The 20,329-nt window shown below is 45.3% G+C and overlaps 1 protein-coding gene across 1 annotated transcript in view; it reads left to right on the forward strand.

Moving 5' to 3' along the window:
- Positions 1–20,329, forward strand: part of LOC144122204 (uncharacterized) — a 78,166-nt gene that overhangs the window by 35,840 nt on the left and 21,997 nt on the right. Inside the window, exon 2 of the mRNA XM_077655789.1 lies at positions 16,070–16,285. Coding sequence (XP_077511915.1) covers positions 16,070–16,285 — 216 coding nt within the window. The remainder of the gene's footprint in view (positions 1–16,069; positions 16,286–20,329) is intronic.

Raw genomic sequence — 20,329 nt, forward strand, 5'->3', positions numbered from 1 at the left:
TTTAGTGGATACCGATGCTACTGTTTGTTATGAGTGCTGCGTTTGAGTGTCTCCTTGGACATAAAGTTTTGTTTTGATCGGACAAAAATGTCCAGTTTTGTGGTGAGTGGCAAACTGTTGCCTGCAGTTGGAGTGTGTAGTGTTCAGGTTTCCTTGAGTGGTGAAGTGTTCAGCACGGAAATGGCGGTGCTCGCCCGATCGATGCACGACGTTATTCTTGGCCTCGACTTTTAAAGATACGTGGCGCTAAAGTCGACTGTGACACCGGTGAGCTCAGTGTCAGCAAATGTTTCACCACTGGCAATGTGCAAGGCTCGTTCAGTGGAGAGAGTGTGTTCTGTGTGATACTGTCGTGCCTCCTCCTTCGGCTGTATGCCTGCCCCTGTACCACTCTTGACGTGTTTGATGTGACTGTGGAGCCTAACTATTTGAACTGCATGAAGAATTCGAAAAGACCAGCGTGGAAACAGACAGGGACACGAGAAGAAAAAACACTGACGACAGGACGAGCGCTGACTAACAACTCTTTATTGTCGAGGAGTGCACCCAGCACAATATATGCCAAAACACCACGTGACAGTCAGGGGGCCAAAGATTACAACCTAATCCACAGTCATCGAGGGGCGGCCAACACATGCTTGAACCAGAAGGAAAAACCACAAAAAGTGAAAAAAAGGGGTGAAACTTTATGAAGTGAGCATATCAAAGCTACTTTAACAAGCAAAAAACCAAGGAAAAAAAAAAACAAGTGTTCAAGCATGTGTTGGCCATGGTTCAAGGTTCAAACAAGGTTCAAACAAGGTTCAAGCATGTGTTGGCCGCCCCTCGATGACTGTGGATTAGGTTGTAATCTTTGGCCCCCTGACTGTCACGTGGTGTTTTGTGCTGGGTGTTCCTCAACAATAAAGAGTTGTTAGTCAGCGCTCGTCCTGTCGTCAGTGTTTTTTCTTCTCGTGTCCCTGTCTGTTTCCGCGCTGGTCTTTTCGAATCATGTCACACCAACTCGCCCAAACGGCAATTTTGATTGCATGAAGAAGAATGTCTTGGTTCCTCATGCCATGGTTTCTGTCACCAACGGACACACTGAACTGTGGGCAGTGAATTGTTTGACCGAAGGCTTGTAGCTTGTGTCATGCAGCCATGACTCGCCGGTATTCATTGCCTTGGTTACTGACGCCTTGGGCGCAGCAGCGCCAGAGCTTTACGACGAGTCGCAATTACTTCGCATGATCAACAACTCGCTTTCTACGCTTAAGCGCCGTGCTCTGTTGGCCATCCTCCGGCGACACTCCACTGTTTGACTTTTCTCAGCCCAGCAGCCCATCTTCCATCCCCTCGTCTCGGACCCTGCACAGGGTTGACACTGGCGCCTCACAGCCGATCCGACTAAAGCCCTACCGAGTGTCACCGTCTGAACGCAAGGTGGTCAATGAACAAGTGAAGGAAATGTTAACCAAAGGTGTTATACAAGAGTCGTCGAGCCCCTGGGCTGCTCCAGTAATTCTTGTTCGAAAGAAGGATGGATCATGGCGTTTCTGCGTAGATTACCGTCGTCTAAATGCCATCACAAGAAAAGACGTATATCTCCTCCCTCGAATCGACAGTGCCATCAACTGCCTTTTTTCAGCCTCCTACTTCTCTTCTACTGACCTCCGGTCGGGGTATTGGCCCTATGCATCCCGCGGACAAAGAGAAAACAGCGTTTATTACACCTGACGGTCTTTATGAATTTAATGTAATGCCATTCAGCCTTTGTAATGCGCCCGCCACCTTTGAGATATTTATGGGCACTATACTCCGTGGTTTGAATTGGGAAATATGCATGCGCTACCTAGACGATGTTGTTATTTTCGGAAAGACGTTCAGTGAGCACAGCGATCGTTTAGCTCTCGTCCTGGACTGTATGTGCAAAGCTGGCCTTGTGCTTAACTATAAAAAGTGCCACTTTGGTGCGCATCAAGCGTTAGTGCTTGGACACCTCGTTGACAAAGACGGCGTCAGACCTGATCCAGCCAATACTGCAGCTGTTGAGTCGTTTCAGCCACCACAGTCTGTCACAGAGCTGCGAAATTTCTTGGGCTTATGCTCATACTTTCGCTGCTTTATTCATCACTTTGCGGGCATCTCATACCCTCTGACATGCCTGCTTCAGAAAGATGTGGCTTTCGAGTGAACCCTTGAGTGCAACTCCGCCTTTCGCCAACTAAACTTCCTTCTCACGTCCCACCCTGCACTTCGCCACTTCGATCCCTCCCTCACAGAGATTCATACTGACACCAGCAGTGCTGGCCTCAGGGCTCTGCTTGTCTAGCGCTGTGACAACAAAGCGCACGTTGTTGTGTATGCGAGTCGCTCGCTCAGTAAGCCGTAGAGCAATTATACGGTCACTGAGCAGGAATGCCTTGCCGTCATCTTCGCCATGCAGCGTTTCCGTTCCTATCTATACGGACGCCCGTTCACCATCATCACCGACCATCATGCCCTCTGCTGGCTTGTTAACCTTCGTGACCCGTGTGGGCACCTTGCACGGTGGGCTTTCTGGCTGCAAGAGTTTGACTACACAGTTGCCTACAAGAGCGATCGCCGACACGCTGACGCGGACTGTCTTTCGTAGTTGCCCCTTCCTGAGACGGCATCTAACATCGATAATTTCGACCACTACGTCGCGTCAGTTTTACCGTTTTTTCCTGATTTCCCCGCATTCAAAGCAGAACAGCAGAAAGATTCAACCCTGCGGTCTTTCCTTGTGGAGGCTGAAGACCCCTCCGGTACAAACCACTTCTGTGTGTGAGATGGTCTCCTATGGAAAAAAAACTATTCTTCGACAGGCCAGCGCTTCCTCCTGGTAGTTCTGAAGAACCTGTACACCTCCGTCTTGCAGGCCGTGCACGACACTTGGGCTGGCACAAACACTCCACCTTACCCAGGAATGCTTCTATTGGCCAAAAATGCAGGCCACGATTGAGTGGTACATCACCCCAACTGCACTCAGTGTCAACAGTACAAGCGCCCTACTAGCGTTACATCTGGTCAGCTTCACCCTGTGACACCACCCGCCGCACTGTTCAAGCAAGTGGGCATAGATCTCCTGGGCTCATTTCCCAAATCCTATCATTGGAACCGCTGGATAGTGGTTTGCATTGATTACGTTGCTTGGTATTGCGAAACAGCAGCCCTACCCTCATCTACAACATATCATGTGTCCTGTATTATGCTGCGCTCCATAGTTCTCTGCCATGGACCCCCCAAAATTCTCAGTGACCGTGGTTGGCAGTTCACCGCTGATATCATGGAGCAGCTTCTCCGTTCCTATGCATCGCATTTTCGCCATTCCTCGCCTTACCATCCCCAGACAAATGGGCTAAATGAGCGCACGAACCGAATGATCACTATCATGCTGTCAATGTACGTTGATTCAAAGCTCAAAAACTGGGACAGCGTCCTGCCGTTCATCACCTACGCTTTCAATACCGCACGCCATGAGACTACTGGTTTCAGCCCCTTCTTTTTGCTATATGCTCGCTCCCCACGCTACACCCTGGACACCATACTACCATTTTCTGCCGAGCCTCAGGAAGATCCCTCTATCGCCAAGACACTTTGTCTCGCCGAAGAGGCCCGGCACCTTGCCCACCTTCGTATTCTCGCCTCCCAAGATCGGCACTAAGCGTGCTACGATGCCCTCCGCCATCACGTCACTTACAGCCCTTGTGATTTGGTCTTCTTGTGGCGGCCTGTCAAAGTGGGGATTGTCCCAGAAGCTGCAGTGCCACTACGATGGACCCTATGTTGTTATTGACCAAATAAGTGAGCTCAATTACCTCATAGCATGTCTCACGGCAGGTGGCCATCGTTCTGCATGAACTGAAATAACTCATGTCCCGGCTGAAGCGCTACCATTTGTGCGGGGCTTTTTAATCGCTCTGCTTGCTTCTACTGCTTAGGGGGAAGTGTGACACCTATGAAGAGTCGATGCCTATTCTATTTGGTCGGCATTGCTGGCTACGCAGAAGATGAGAACAAGGTGGATGCGTCTCATGCTCGGCAAGCCGACCCAGCTGCAAGCAGACCCTGGTCGTAACATTATCATTTAAGGAAGCACGAAGGCGATTTGCACTCTCACAAAACTTCTTCTCCTTCACTGCAAGAACAAATTTCGCTGTTATGCACAGGGGCGGTCCACCACACAGCACTCCGTCATCTGCCCAGGCCACTTTCATCGAGCCTATGGATAGGCCATCCATGCCCCAGGCAAGGGCAGCAAAGGCTGCTCTGCCATCTCCAAAGCAGGGAGCGCCGATCCATGGGTCGGCATCCCGCAGGACTTCCCATGGGGGAGGCCTGAAACCCACACACCCGCGGCTTCCCCGCGGTCCTCCAGCGCCTCTGGCGAGGTGATGGATATAACTCCCACTCCTCCTGCTTTGCAGCAGCGGAACAGCTCTCATGAGTGGAAAAGAGACAGAGCCCTGATAACAGGCCTAGAACAGAAATAATCCTCTTTTCATTCCCACCCCAAAACAGAATTATGACTTTTTTAGTTTAGTGGAACTGCTTCTCATAGAACTGCTGGGAAATTACAGTGACATAACACATATTTTAAAACGTGACATTGCAGACGCCAACCTCAACATAGAAAAAGAATACACAAAAGACGTTTCGGCTCCCGTACAGGAGCCTTGTTCGCAGTAAAAACGAGAATTATGTTCCATAGTGCAGCAACAACTCGGGGGACAAACACAAGCGCTGTGGAACATTATGCATACCCACTAGCCCGAACCATCACCTTGTTAAAAACGAGAAGCGGGTGCGCAAGCTTATGTATGCTTGAAAAGGGGGCGCAAGGAGCATGCGTAAGCAGTTGTCAGATTTCCGCAGTTTCAGTTCATGGTGTGATAGGTCGCTTGTATCGTGAGGGCGAGAGAATTTCCAGGTGAAGGCGAGAGAATTTCTTCTTTTTTATCGCAAGAACTTGTGCCTTGTCCCAGTCAATAATATGCTGTTTCGATATGGAGTGTTCAGCGATAGCACTGGAATCCACTTTTTTTGTTTTTAACGTTGGTTTTATGATCTTTCAGATGCCTTTCGAAGTTACCAGTTTCACCAATGTAGACGCAGTCGCACTCGGAGCAGGGAATGCTGTGAACCACGCCGGGATATTTTTCTTTTGGAAGAACGTCTTTTACTTTTATTTGTTTATTCAGATACCTACAGTGCCCTGAAACGGGCATTATTGTAGGGGGGAAAACATAGAAAAATCGTACAGGTAGCACAATTCAGCGACAAAAAAATGTAACGCTATGTTCAAAAGATAACGCAAGATACACAGCATATTCGAACAATAAAAAAATGTTCAAAACAACGTATATACAAGAACTGAATACAAAAACTACAGTTGTGTACACAAAGCACACGAAGAAAATTTTGCACACTCAGTAAACAAAAATTCGGCAAGAGCACCGTCAAAGCTAGAGGATGGCGCTGACACAATATGCTCCGGTAAACCATTCCAATCAAGAATTAATTTTGCGAAAAACACATTTGAATATGTAGATTCAACACTTGTATTCACAAACTTTTAATGAGGGATCTATTCTGGCAGATATGTAGTAGGATCAAGTATATATGTTCCTTTCCTTATACCTGTTGCACCTGAATAAATTTTATGAAATAGCTTTAGGCGGATGTATTTCCTTCTTTCTTGGAGAAGGGGCCAGCCCAGATTGATCATTATGTCAGATGAGCTTTGGGTGAAATTATAATTTGAGGAGACAAATCATGCTTCACGCTTTTGTATGCGCTCTAATTCGGCAATAGATATTTTTGTGGCAGGATACCATGCGGAGCATCCGTATTCCAATATTGTACGCATGTTTGAAAAGTAAAGTGTTTCTAGCAGGGGCTTGCTTGAAATTCCATTTTAATAAGTTTAGGACACGGCCAGCCCTAGCTGCAATGTAGTCTATATGTTCATTTCAGGAGAAGTCATTTTTAAACAAAACACCCAAGTACTTATAACTTGATTCTATCGACAGATTTTCATCTTCGAGAGAATATGCACTATGCAGAACATGACGTTTGTTAGTAAACTGGACAACTCTGCATTTGGTAAAATTCAATGTCAAATTCTACGTTTTGCACCACAGTAATATAGAGTCAAGGTCTCTTTGTAATTGTACACTATCATGTGAGCCATTAATTTCACGGTAGAGACAACAATCATCAGCATACAATCTGATATGACATCATACCTGTTCACATATATCATTAATAAATATCAAAAAGAGAACGGGCCCCAGGACAGATATCTGGGGGACACCTGAAAGGACTGCTTTATGCGATGAACTTAATCTGTTAAGCACTACACACTGTTTTCGGTCAGCTAGATAGGCCTCAATACAACGTAAAAGATCAACGGAAATGTTCAGCGCAGACAGCTTTACCATTAACAAATTATGTGCTACAGAGTCAAATGCCTCCTGAAAATCTAAAAAGATACAATCAACCTGCTTACCATTGTTAATTGATAGAGCTATATCATGAGAAAGCTCAATTAATTGGGTGTCACAGGAAAGTCCCCTTTTGAAACCATGCTGTGTTGGGCAGAAAAAAATTGTTTTCTTGGAGATGAGCCACCAAATTGGAGTAAATAATGTGTTCTAGTGCTTTGCATGAAACATTGGTGAGGGATATTGGTCTATAGTTTCTGGATTTTGTTTTGTCCCCACTTTTTAAAACAGGAACCACATTTGCAGTTTTCCAATCATCTGGTAAGGCACCAAGACGGAATGATTTCTAAAAGAGAGTCATTAGGAATGGGGCAATTGACGCAGCACAGTTTTTTATTATGTAATTTGAAATATGATCTGGACTGGGTGCAGAGTTCTCGTTCACTTTTTGCAGTAGTGTTGTTATGCCCAGTTCTGAAAAGGATATTTCGTTCATTTGTGGAAAATTCTGCAGAGTTTGTATGCCGCTAACCTCGGGATTGGAATGTAAGTATACAGATTCGAAATAGCTATTAAACTGTTCAGCTTTTCCTTTCAGGTCTTCGGCATAATTATTGTCATCTATAATATCCGGAATAGCATCCTTTGCTCCTTGCTTGCTTCTGAAGTACTTCCAGACTTTTTTTGGGTTGGTCTTTAATTTTTCACCCAGAACGCCCAGATACGTACTTTCCGCCTTGCACACTTCTTTTGCTATCTCTTTATTGAGTTCTTTCATCTTGCCACGTAATTCAGGTTTCGGTGATTTGCAGTACAGGCGGTACAAGCGGTGTCTCCTGTTTATCAATGCCCGAACATTCCTGTTTATCCAAGGCTTATCGGTGCGACAGAACGAATGACTTTGTTAGCGATAAAAGTTTGGTTTTCAGTAGATGCCATGCAGAGTTTAAATCAAGGGAAGAGGTGCGTTGTCTAAAATCGGACAGGAATGCATCTAATATCTCTAGATAGTGAAGCATAATCTGCTCGGTCATAGTGGAATACCAGTCGTGGTGGCAGACTGCGGCGACGGCTTGCAATGCAAGGAAGGCTTGCAACGACAATTTCATGGTCGCTTATTCCGGGTATTAAATCGACAGAAGCAATGAGGGTGTGATCGGGGCAAAACGGTAAATCTAACAGAGTTGCGCCAGTGGAGGTTATTCTCGTAGGACTTCCTACAAATTGAAACAGGGAATGCGCATTGATCATTTCATGAAAGGCAGAGTAAATAGGCAAACTAGTGTTGATTTTCGGCCGAAGATAGAGCCAATCTATGTTAGGTAAGTTGAAAACTCCTCCGAGAACAATACTCATTGCATTTAAGGATAATAATATATCGCTTAACTGGAATAAGGGTTCGGGAGTGTTGGAACCAGGTGGCCTGTAAAACGACCCAAATTCCATCGAGGTACCATTGTTTAGAATAACCTTGCACCAAACTGTCTCACATGACTTGCTTTCGACATTAATATGTATGCTACTCAAACTGCTCTCCACGATGACAAAAACACCACCGCTGTGTGCGTTACGGTCCTTTCGATAAACGGTGTAATTAGACAGGAATATCTCGTTGCTTATAGTGCTGTCTAACCAGGATTCAGTACCAATAACTACGTGTGGGTTAACCAAATCTAAGAGTGAAGCAAATTCATCCTTTTTGTTTTTAAGACTACGGCAATTGATGACAATGAGCTTTGAGTCATTTGCTGGCTGCAATCTTCTTACTGGAGCATTCCGTGGTGGCTATTGGCCCATACTGGTTACTTTATCATTCGTACTGTCATAGATGAAAAAACTTCATTTGACATGGTGAGCTTGTTAAAGTTCAATTTAAATGAGCCACCATGGTCGCGTGCAAACTGACATAACTTTTTTTGAGCAGTTCTTATTTCTTTCGAGTAATCTTGGGTGATAGAAAAATCCGTATTTTTTAGTTTAGGAGCAGCAGCAAGCACTCGCTGTTTGTCTTTAAATGACAAGAATTTGACAATCAATTGCCTTATACCTTCTGGTTCATACTGCCCTAGTCGATGCGCTCTTTCTATAAACTGCGGACTAACCGAAATGTCTAGCTTTTCAGAAAGGAATGAAACAACTGTTGCCTCTGATTCTGTCCGTGTTTCTTTCTCTGCATCCGGGAGGCCATGAATTATCAAATTGTTCCTTCATGACCGTTTATCCAAGTCATCTGGCTATCGTGCAATGCCGCAAGCAAAGAGACTGCTGTTTCAACACGCGTTGAAATATTTTCTACTGCGTCCTTTAAGAGCGGTACGGACAAGGCACAACTTTCTGCGCTTTCGACCTTGGCGGCTAGGTCAGTTACTTTTTTCTCGAGTACCTGCTGGTCAGACCGAAGCGAACGAATTTCATTAAGAATGTCAGCCTGTGTTTGTACCAACGACAGTATCTGCATGATAGCCTCAAACATTTTCTGTTCTTGCTCAGCTGAAAGAGGCTCAGGATTTTCCTCGATATCTCCACAACAAAGCAAACACATTTGATAACTTCAACAGAACCTTCACAACAAAACCAAAGAAAAGTTAAGTCAAGAGCAAATGTATACAGATGAGGGATCTGATGCCAGTTTTTTAAACGCTTTGCCATGTACATTATGATAGGAAACACCAACCTGTAGAAATACAGTGTGTAAGCTCCTGGCGTCCTTGGTGGCACCAGATCCCGAAGTGGCAGACAGGGGCAGTTGCTTAAGTAGTTCTTCGTTTTCCGGTGACTATGGTTGCCAGCACGTAAGGCAGTCAACAACTGGCAGCGCTGGCTCTTGGCAAAACCAGGCATCGATGAAAGCCGGGCAAGTACAATCCACGTAGATGATGTCAATAAGGGAACACATTGCGTTGAACGGCGGATGAATAGCAGCGACCACCTGCAGAACCTGTAGACAGCGTGTAAGCTCCTGGCGTCCTTGGTGGCACCAGATCCCGAAGTGGCAGACAGGGGCAGTTGCTTAAGTAGTTCTTCGTTTTCCGGTGACTATGGTTGCCAGCACGTAAGGCAGTCAACAACTGGCAGCGCTGGCTCTTGGCAAAACCAGGCATCGATGAAAGCCGGGCAAGTACAATCCACGTAGATGATGTCGATAAGGGAACACATTGCGTTGAACGGCGGAGGAATAGCAGCGACCACCTGCAGAACCTGTAGACAGCGTGTAAGCTCCTGGCGTCCTTGGTGGCACCAGATCCCGAAGTGGCAGACAGGGGCAGTTGCTTAAGTAGTTCTCCGTTTTCCGGTGACTGTGGTTGCCAGCACGTAAGGCAGTCAACAACTGACAGCGCTGGCTCTTGGCAAAACCAGGCATCGATGAAATCCGGGCAAGTACGGTCCAGGTAGATGATGTCGATAAGGAAACACATTGCGTTGAACAGCGGATGAATAGCAGCAACCACCTGCAGAAGCTGTAGAAATACAGTGTGTAAGCTCCTGGCATCCATGGCGGCGCCAGATCCCTGTACGTTGGCCGAGTGCGACTGCGTCTACAGGGGCGAAACTGGTAACTTCGAAAGGCGCCTGAAAGATCATAAAAACGATGTTAAAAACAGAAAAGTGGATTCAAGTGCTATCGCCGAACACTCCATATTGAAACAGCATATTATCGGCTGGGACAAGGCACAAGATCTTGCGACAAAAAAGAAGAAATTCCCTCACCTTCACCTGAAATCTTTAACGATACAAACGGCCTGTCACACCTTGAACCGAAACTACGGAAATCTGACAACTGCTTATGCATGCTCCCTGCGCTCCCTTTTCAAGCATACATAAGCTCGCGCACCCGCTTCTCGTTTTTACTTTGAACAAGGCTCCCGTACGGGAGCCGAAACGTCTTTTCTATGTTGTGGTCGGTGTCTGCAATGTCACGTTTTATGATTCACCCCGACCAGACGAGTTTTCGTCGAACTCATGATTTCAACACATATTTTAGGGTCAATGCTGCCTGTCTTTATGTCTTCAGGAAACCAGTCTTGGTCCGCAACGTGTGTTTATCCTGAAACATTATAAAATATAAATCTTTTCAGATGCGATCCCGAGCAGGCAAATAGACTTTCGGGAGGCTTCGCAATCGTCGTTCAAACTGGCGTCCCTGCTCAAGAAATCAAACCCAAAACAATACTTGAGGTGATGGTGGTAGGCATCGTTAGCTACAAAACAATAACAATCGGTTCTGTATATCTTCCTCCACATTGAACATTAAAAGTCCATGATCTACAAGAACTGATCGATGAACTTTCAGAGCCATATCTGGTAGTTGGGGATTTTAATGCTCGTTCCCCTTTTTGGGGAAGCAAACGCTGGGACTCTAGGAACCAAATAATCAAAGATTTTATCCTCACAAATAATGTATGTCTTTTGAATACGGAAAAGACCACATACTGTTTCCAAACCTCTAGGAAAATGAGCTGTCTAGACCTGTCTTTTAGTTCTCTGCCTGTTTTTAGTGATTTTAAATGGGATGTTTTAGACAACTCGTATGGGAGTGATCACCTGCTAGTTTTTATCAGCCTGTCATCCTCACTTGCAGTTATGCCAACTAAACCACGATGATGGAAGCTGCATTTAGCTGACTCGGCATTGTTCAGAGAAAAAGCTAGTTTAGAAACCGTTTTCTCAGAAACACTTAGCATGGATGAACTAAATGAAATTCTCACGAAGTGTATCATCGGTGCTGCATGCCTAGCTACTCCCCAGTCCAGAGGAGTGGTGCGCCAGAATCGCGAGGTATGGTAGATGTAAGAATGTAAGGAATCCAAAAAGCAACAGAATAGGGCCTGGGGTGTTTTTCATAGGTGTCCAACTCGCAAGAATCACAATTTTCAAAAAGGCAAAAGCTTAATTAAGCCCGATATGGATGTCAGAGAGGCGAAAAAAACTTCTTGGCAAAATTATGTGGCTTCCATAAAGCACAGTAACATAAAAAAAAATGTGGGAGCAAGAAATGGCTGCAAATAAAGAATCAAACATTTTATTGCCTCAATAAAACATACCTGCTACTTAAGGTTAAAAACAGTGTAATATTGGATCAAAGCACATGGCATGGCAGATACCTCAAGGGAACAAAAACTGCCGCCTGGAAGGAACTGTTGACAGTTGACAGCCATCTGTTATAGGTATACATGGTAGGTACCAGGATCGTGCCACCCATGAAGGCTCCAACACAGAAGTTTGCAGTCGCACTCCACAGTGGACATAAAAAAAAGGCCATGGCTGCTGGGCGAACAGAGAGAAACCAGCCTTACAAGTGGTTGGCTAGTTGTACTCGATGTGAACCGTGATTATTGTGATTTCAGGCTGTATAGGATAAAGCGCGCTGTCAGAGTTTGAGTACAAAGCGCAGTCTTTGCACCGGTGTGCCTGCTCTGCAAAAGGTAAAGTGAAAATACTGGTGTAACGCACAGCCATCTAATAGTTTATGTGTTGTACTTGCATGCTTCATTCGTTGGATGAAATACAACATGAAGGCTGAAAACGCTTTCTTTAATCCACGGTGACAGCTTTCTGCCAATCGCCAGAACATGTAGGCCTTATGCAAAAACTGGCACCCCCTTGCGTTGACCGCGCATGTTTCCGCCATGTTGGGGGACTCCGGATACCGCCGTGTAAGGTACTACGGGATTAGCGATGCGCACGTTGGCATCTATCGCCATCCAAGATGCCAAAATACTGCTCTGCACCCTGCTGTATACAAAAAGGACCCAAGGATAACCAAGAAACAAGATGAGGGTACCAACTTCATACACTTTATTTTATTTCTCGCCGGGAGCACGAGGCGAGGCCAGCGGGAAGCTGCTTGCGAGCGTTGAGTGCTTTTTGAGAGTTGATAATCTGATCATTGGCGAAGTCGCAAAGCAAATAACTTGTGCAGAAATAAAAAGGCCCAAAACCAAGCTGTTTGCTTCTCTTGTATTTGCTAACGAGCACTCCTGCCTGCTAGCGGTTATGGTGCACTGCGTCAGTCAGCTAGTAGTTTCTCATACGCGATTTGTTTTGAGTCTGCCACTCAGCTTCACGTGCCAGTTTTTTTTATCCTTATGGTTGTTTTGCTTGTATTCAAGTCATATGCATTCTTCTGTTTGCCAAGTCTCACGGGTGATCTGATCCGCAATGGATCGACCTTCACATATCCCAAGTGTTAGTAACCAGCATACGGAGTAGGCCGCGTAAATCTGTTTGCGCCTGAACAAGGCAGCAGCTTCAGCTAGAATGGCTGCCCAGCAGCCATTAACCTCCTTCATTCGAGAGCCTCACTGTTGCTTCCCTTTGTTGCTGTTCTTTAAGGGCTGGTGGTACAAACTTACGTGCGGTGCGCTATAGCTGGACCATTGGGCGTCCCTCCTCTACAGTTAATATCTAAGATGTTTTGTGGAGCCATTGTCCTTCTTGGCCGCTGTCACTGCTTTGGCAACTCAGTAGGAGAGAGCTCTTTGTATCCAAGGTTCTGGAGGTGAATGCTCATCAGCATTGCCATCAGGTGATAATAGCCAGATGTTCCTGCTGGACAGCTGCAGTTTCTCCTGACAGCAAAGTTACAGTTTCTCCTGAAGGCAAGGTGCATGGTGTACAGGTCGGCATTTTTCTTCCGGCTTCTGTAGCATAAGCAACAAATAGCAACTACAAAACGAGTGCCACTGTAAAAAAAGCAAAGGCAAGCAGTGTAAGCAGTTCAGTCATGAGCAGCCGACATGTAATACCAATTCGTACAATGGCCGGACTGTTGTAGCGTGATTTGATTTTAAGGCTTGCCGCGCCAAAGCACAATGGAAGCCCACAGATTAATTTAGACCTCCTGGCAGGGTTACCTATGGCAAGTTAATAAATCGTACTGAAGCAAAAGTGCAGGCTTTTGTGCAAGTACCATTTCAGTAAAACGTAGACAGTGTACTACTTACATGTCAAACAAAATACAAACAGTGAAAACACAAACGACTAGAAAGAAAGATAGACAAGCACAGCGCTGTCTATGTACCTTTGTGTCTATGTACTTCCTTTTCTAGTCTCTTGTAGTTGTGCTGTTTCTCGTTTGTGTGAAACGTACCAACTAGCCAAAAGTCTACACTTCCATGCCCTTCCGTTAATTGGGGCAATGTTCTGCCTCTTAGCAAAAAAGAGAAAACCATAATATCCAAGCATGCAAGCAAAGTGTAAACTGTTTCTACAAATCACTGTGCTTTTATAGACGGCAGCACAAAATATGGACGAGGGACAGAAGAGAAGACACAGATGTGCACGAGTGCTTTTTAGCGCTCATGAACGTCTAATTGTGCCCTCTCTTCTGTTCCTCGTTCATTTTTTGCGCTGCCTTCTACAAAAACATGCATCACCAACTAGCTCAGCAGCTTGCTCCCCTGAAATCCCCTGCGCATTTGCAACAAAGCTGCAATCAGGGGTATGTTTCTGAAATGAAAATTGTACTTTAAACTGCATCGCCAGAAGTGGCACGTATGGATCTGCAGACAGATTGGAGAGTTCATCTGTTGTCATATGGTCAGCTTGCGTAAAGCAAATCAGACTAAGAGCAAAGTAGAGTTGCGCGGAAGAACAAATTTCTGATGCAGTCTGCTGGTTCTTGCGGGCCAACACTTTAGCTTTAGCAGGTGTTCTGCAGAGTGCTGGTCCCCTTGTTCTCTTAGCACTGGACCCCACTACACATATGCACTCTGCGTGCAGTGAAACGGTACAACATAATCTAAAGGTCATAGATACTAAGCTGTCACAGCACCATCGGACGGCCTTAAGCACTTGAGAAAAACCAGCAGTCGGCAAGCTTCACCAAGGCATACTCGTAATCGAGTGCCCAATCGCGAAATGCCGTCATGCAAGAAGAAAACAAACGAACAGAGCACAACTGCTGAAGAACGGTTTTAGTGTGACATTTTAAAATGAAAAGAAAAAAATATACTTGCCCAGTACACTCCCTGGTCTTCAACGTCGGCAGGCTGACATAATACTCCGCTGTGAATTCTAGCTTCGCTGCTGATGCCTTCCTGACTGCGTTTTCGACGCATAATAGGTATCTACAGAAAGGTCAGCAGACCACTCATCGCTCGTTATTTTTTTCTTAAACGTTAAAAAGATCACCAAACCGAAAAAGCTGCTCACACGGTCCTCACCAGGCAATCCTGCGACCGCAATCCCCCAACATGGCGTTGCTTGCTGGTTTCGGCTTTTTTGCGGTAGATGGCAGCATTTTTGCACAAGGTCTATAGGCCAGTCTTCTTAACATAGTCTTGGGTTAGACGTTCTAGAAACTTTTCTGAAGAAACGTCACTGCAGACGTTGTAAAGGAGTGTCTAAAAAGACTTTTTGCCATCGACGTCTACGAAACATTTTGATCTAGCTCAAGGCATGTGAAGCCATTTCGAGCTATTTTAGGACTTTTCTAAGACGTTTTATGCTTTGTGGGAACAGTGTGCAATACATAATGGCTAATAAACATTATTTTGTGCTGTAAAATGTTTTCACAGCCATTTTAGTGCTATAAACATGCTGTTGAAGCATTTCAGATGTCTGGATTGGTAACAGTTGGGGATAAGAGTTAATTGAGAATACCTTAGAAATGTGCTATTCACTGATGGCATTGCCTTGCTAAGTGTATCAGGGGATGATCAAAGCAATGCATGATCAATGACTTAGACAGTCACAGCAGAATGGTGGGTCTAAAATTTAATGTGCAAAAAATTAAAGTAATGTTCAGCAGTATCAAAAGGAACAATAGATTATGATTGGTAGCGAGGTGTTATTCATCTACTTAGGGCAGGTAGTGACAGCTGATCCGGATCATGAGAGTGGAATAACTAGAAGAATAAGAATGGGGTGGAGCACATTTGGCATGTTCTCTCAGATCATGAATGGCAGTTTACCAATATCCCTCACAAGAAAAGAACACATAACAACCTGTATCTTGCTGGTACTCACCTATTGGGCAGAAGCGTGGAGGCAAAAAATAAGGGTTCAACTTAAAATTCTATGGAGCTACGGAAAGAAAAATGATTGGTACAGTAGGAGAGCGGAGTGGGTAAGGGAACATGCGTAGGTTAATGACTAGAAGAAATGGGCTTGGGCAGGGCATCTAATTGCGAAGGCAAGTATCACAGGGTGTGGCAGAAAGTTATCCAGGCTGATGAGATTTAGAAGGTTGCGGGGACAGGGTTAATTCGAGAGACGTGGGAGAGGCCCTTGTCCTGCATTGGACTTAGTCACGCTGATGGTGATGATGAAGAGGTTAAAGAGCATTGGGGGAGATTCAGTGATTATAATTAAGTGAGACTAAATTAGTAGAGTAATAAAGTGCTGTGCAGGAATTCCTCCAGCACCAGGGGCAGTTGCTGTACCCGCTTACATTACTTTGGTGCACTGCTGTGGATGGTAATCACTGCCTTGGCCGAAATGGACCCTTGCGGTAACGCAAATTTCAGAGCACCTGGGGTGCCAAGTGGCATTTGGAATGTTTATCCAGTCTGGGTTCTGCCACTACACTCGTTTTCTGTGCCAGGGTTAAGATCTAGCGAATGACATCACGAGTGATGCCATTGTGTTCAGATCATATCAGTGACTGGTCTCTGCAGGTGCGTTGGGCTGTGGCTTTACCGGACACTCGGTGCAGTGGCACCTCCTCTGATGCGCCACCTTTCCCGGAGCTGTCGCCGCGCCCCGAGCAGGCGTACCACTCGGCCTACAGCCAGCCAGCCACTGGGCGTATCTATGACAAGAAGCCATTTCGGTTTGAGGTGAAGAAGGGCCGCGTCTACCACTGGTGCACCTGTGGATTCAGCCACATGCAGGTGCGTCTGAGCCTCACCACTTTTATTGCGCCCAGAGGTGCAGCAGCATGTGCTCAGGCCATGCGTTGAGCCAAGCATGCAACGTCTTGAAAATGGACAGTCTGATATGGCTCCACTGAGTGTGTTTTGGTTGCTTGTTTTGTGAGGATGTCCACTTTCAAGTGCCGATTCATTTGCACTTTGTTTTGCTTTGCTTGTGCGCTTGACACATGAAAAAGTGTAATCGTGAGAAATGCGCTAATTATGCCGATAAAGCAAAACAAAGGGCGTGCCATGGCACATATTGGCACTATAGGCGTTGCAACACGTCACCAGTGGACAATGTGCTTACACGTACTTTCCTGCACACTTGATGCAGTTTTGCACAGAAAAAGCATCATGGAAGCTTGACCAGGTTGGACGAGCATTGTCAGAACAGCACAAAGATGTGGACTTGAAATGAGGGCACAGACTCATCTTAGGTTCCAGCAAGACTTTCATTTCAGCTAGTTGGTTGTAGCATGACAATGTTTACGCAAAAGCCTACTGGCGCTAAAAGATGGAGACAACACATGCAAGACAGGACTGGCGCCAACTTCCAGCTAAGTTTATTAATGAAAAAGACCACTTAATAGCCACACGAGCAGGCAAAGAGATCCAAGCAAAAAAGGTATAAAGGGTGACTGAACAAAAGCACACGTGCCAGAAAGGACGAAAGAAATGATTACAACATTGACAATGGCCCAATAAGAAAAGTAGTCCTGTCTTGTGTGTGTTGTCTCCGTCTTTTAGCACCAGTATGCTCTTGTGTAAATCATGCTTTCTCATGTCTTTGCGCTGTTCCGATAACATCACATTTCCTTGCACTGCAGGACTCTGGAGAATGACTTTTTCTTCCATTCAAACACTCATATGGCATCGTCTTTTCCGGGGCTACGAGCTCTCCATTGACCCAACCACCGCATTATGCTAATTAGTAAATATCAGTTAATTAACTCATTGGCATAGTTTTCAAACTGATATCTGCCACGGCTGGCAGTTTGTAAGGATTTCTTCCCATGTTGAGCACCCTAGTTTTAGGAATCTTCTAAATGTGTTGTGGGTGTGGCATCTGGGAGTCCCGCTGCACAATTCTATTCTCTCTTTGCTGTCTTTGCTGTGAACATGGTGGCAAGGCCTACTTGTTCTCTGTGCATGGGAAGCGAGATGTGGATAAACCTTGTGTGGGTTATTCCTGCTATCAGTAGTCTAGCACCAGCTCTGCAGTCAGACCCCCAAGCAGCGGTGTGACAAGTCGTCTACTCGAAAGAGCATTTATTGCTCCCGAGCGATACAATACAGCAACAAACAAACCACCACTGTAGCGCGGAAGTGCTCTGCCTGCATAAGGGGGTGAAAATCACAAAAGGGGGGAAGTGCACATGAAAATAGAGGGAATCTTTCAGGTTACCTCGCATGGTTTCGTGATTGCGGCCCGCATGGGCTCAGTCGCGTGTGATGACTGGGCAGTTCGGTTCCTTCACAGATATGTCACCCGCGCTCTGTACTTTGTGTTGAATAAGAGGCCTGCAGTTTATGTAGTCCACATGCTGATGGCAACGATGGAATTGCTGGTCCCCTCTGTTGACACTGGCTTGTTACTGTCACAGAAGTTGTCACAGGGTGTGCACAAATCCTTGAAACCCTAGAAATCTGTTGAATTTGACAATCTATTTTCAAGGGTTCTAAAACTACTTGATTTTTTATAACCTTTGAAAGTTCTTGAAAAATCTAGAGGCCCATGGACTGTGCGATGTCAGTGCGCATTAAAGAACCCAACGTGGTTGAAATTTCCGGAGACCTTCGCTATGGCGTCTCTCATAGCAGAGTCGCTTTAAGACCTTAAAGCCCCAAAACCAAGCCTTGTTCTAAAAATGGAAATTGTGATTTACGCTAAAGGAACTCGCAAGACTCATGCAAAATAGAAGGTTGTTTATTTTCTCAGTGTATAATTAATAAATAGGCACAAGGTAGACGGCATAAGGAAGTTTAATATGGAGAGAATCTAGAATGCTCTAAAAAACAGAGGTAGCCTAAAAGCAGTGAAGAGGAAACTAGGCATAGGTAAAAACCAGATGTATGCTTTAAGAGACAAGGAGGGCGATGTCATTAGCAATATGGATAAGATAGTATAGCCGAAGAGTTCTACAGAAATCTATACAGTAGCCAGTATAATCAGAACGTTAATGATAGAGACAGTAGCGCACAGCAATGCAACATCCTGCCAGTAACGAAAGAGGAAGAAAGCCTTAGGAGCAATGCAAAGGGGAAAAGCCGCTGGTGAGGATCAGGTAACAGCAGATCTGTTGAAGGACGGTGCGGACATTGTGCTAGAAAAACTAGCCGCCCTGTATACACAATTCCTTATGACCTCGACTGTACCAGAAGATTGGAAGAACGCAATCGTAATCTTAATTCATAAGAAAGGAGATGCCAAGAACTTGAAAAGTTATAGACCGATCAGCTTACTGTCTGTTGCCGACAAGGTATTTACTAAGGTAATCGCTAATAGAGTCAGGGCAACGTTAGACTTTAATCAACCAAATGATCAGGCTGGCTTTCGTAAAGGATATTCCACAATAGATCATTTTCACACTATCAGTCAGGTGATAGAGAAATGCGAAAAATATTATCAACCCCTATATATAGCCTTCATTGATTATGAGAAAGCATTTGACTCAGTGGAAACATCAGCAGTCATGCAGGCATTGCGGAATCAGGGTGTAGATGAACCTTATGTCAAAATACTGGCAGATATATATAGGAACTGTACAGCTACCATAGTCCTCCATAAAGTCAGCAATAAAATTCTAATAAGGAAGGGCGTCAGGCAAGGAGACACGACCTCGCCAATGTTATTCACCGCCTGTTTACAGGGGGTATTCCGAGGCCTTAATTGGGAACAGTTGGGAATAAGAGTAAATGGAGAATACCTAAATAATCTGCGATTCGCTGATGACAGTGCCTTGCTGAGTCACTCAGGAGGTGAACTGCAAAGCAAAAGCATGATCAATGAGTTAGACAGACAGAGCAGAATGGTGTGTCTGAAAATTGACATGCATAAAATCAAAATAATGTTCAACAGTCTAGCAAGGGAACAGCAGTTCACAATTGGCAGCGTGGTGCCGGAAGTGGTAAAGGAATACGTCTACTTCTAGGGCAGGTAGTGTCAGCTGATCCGGATAATGAGACGGAAGTAACTTGAAGGATAGGAATGGAGTGAAGTGCATATGGAAGGTTCTCTCAGATCAAGAACGGCAGTTTACCAATATCCCTCAGGAGAAAAGTGTACAACAGCTGTATCTTACTGGTATTCACTTACAGGGCAGAAACGTGGATGCTAACGAAAAGGGTTCAGCTCAAGTTGAGGACAACGCAGCGAGCCATGGGAAGAAAAATGATAGGTGAAGCGAACATGGTGAGGGAACAAACGCATGTTAATGACATCATGGTTGAAATCAAGAGGAGGAAATGGGCTTGGGCAGTGCATGTACTGCGAAGGCAAGATAACCACTGGTCCTTAAGGGTAACGGAGTGGATTCCAAGAACAGTAAAGCGTAGCAGGGGTCGGCAGAAGGTTAGGTGGGTGGATGAGATTAAGAAGTTTGCGAGGATATGGCGGCTGCAGCTGGCAAAAGACTGTTCATGGGAGAGGCATTTGCCCTGCAGAGGGCGTAGTCAGGCTGATGATGATGATCATCATCATGGTAGTGAGTTTGGAGGACTGCTTTGCTACACGTCAGCGCAGATAAGGAGGCTCCACCTCCTCACCAAGCACACAGACTCATCACGGCTGTCGCTTGGCCAAGTAGATGTATGAAAGAGCACTGACACAGGGTTCGTACATTGAAAAAAATTCAAGGACCTACTACGTAGCTCTATTTTTCAGTTTTGCTACAACAGTATTTTTATGAAAATGTAACCATCATGTTCATTGCACTCAGTATTTTCCGGTGTATAAGTCACGTTTTTTTTTCTGAAATTTAAGTCGGTGCGTCTTATCCACCGGTGTGGCTTATGTATGAA

Source organism: Amblyomma americanum, chromosome 2 (genome assembly GCF_052857255.1).
Source record: "Amblyomma americanum isolate KBUSLIRL-KWMA chromosome 2, ASM5285725v1, whole genome shotgun sequence".
In the NCBI taxonomy this organism is placed as follows: Eukaryota; Metazoa; Arthropoda; class Arachnida; order Ixodida; family Ixodidae; genus Amblyomma; species Amblyomma americanum.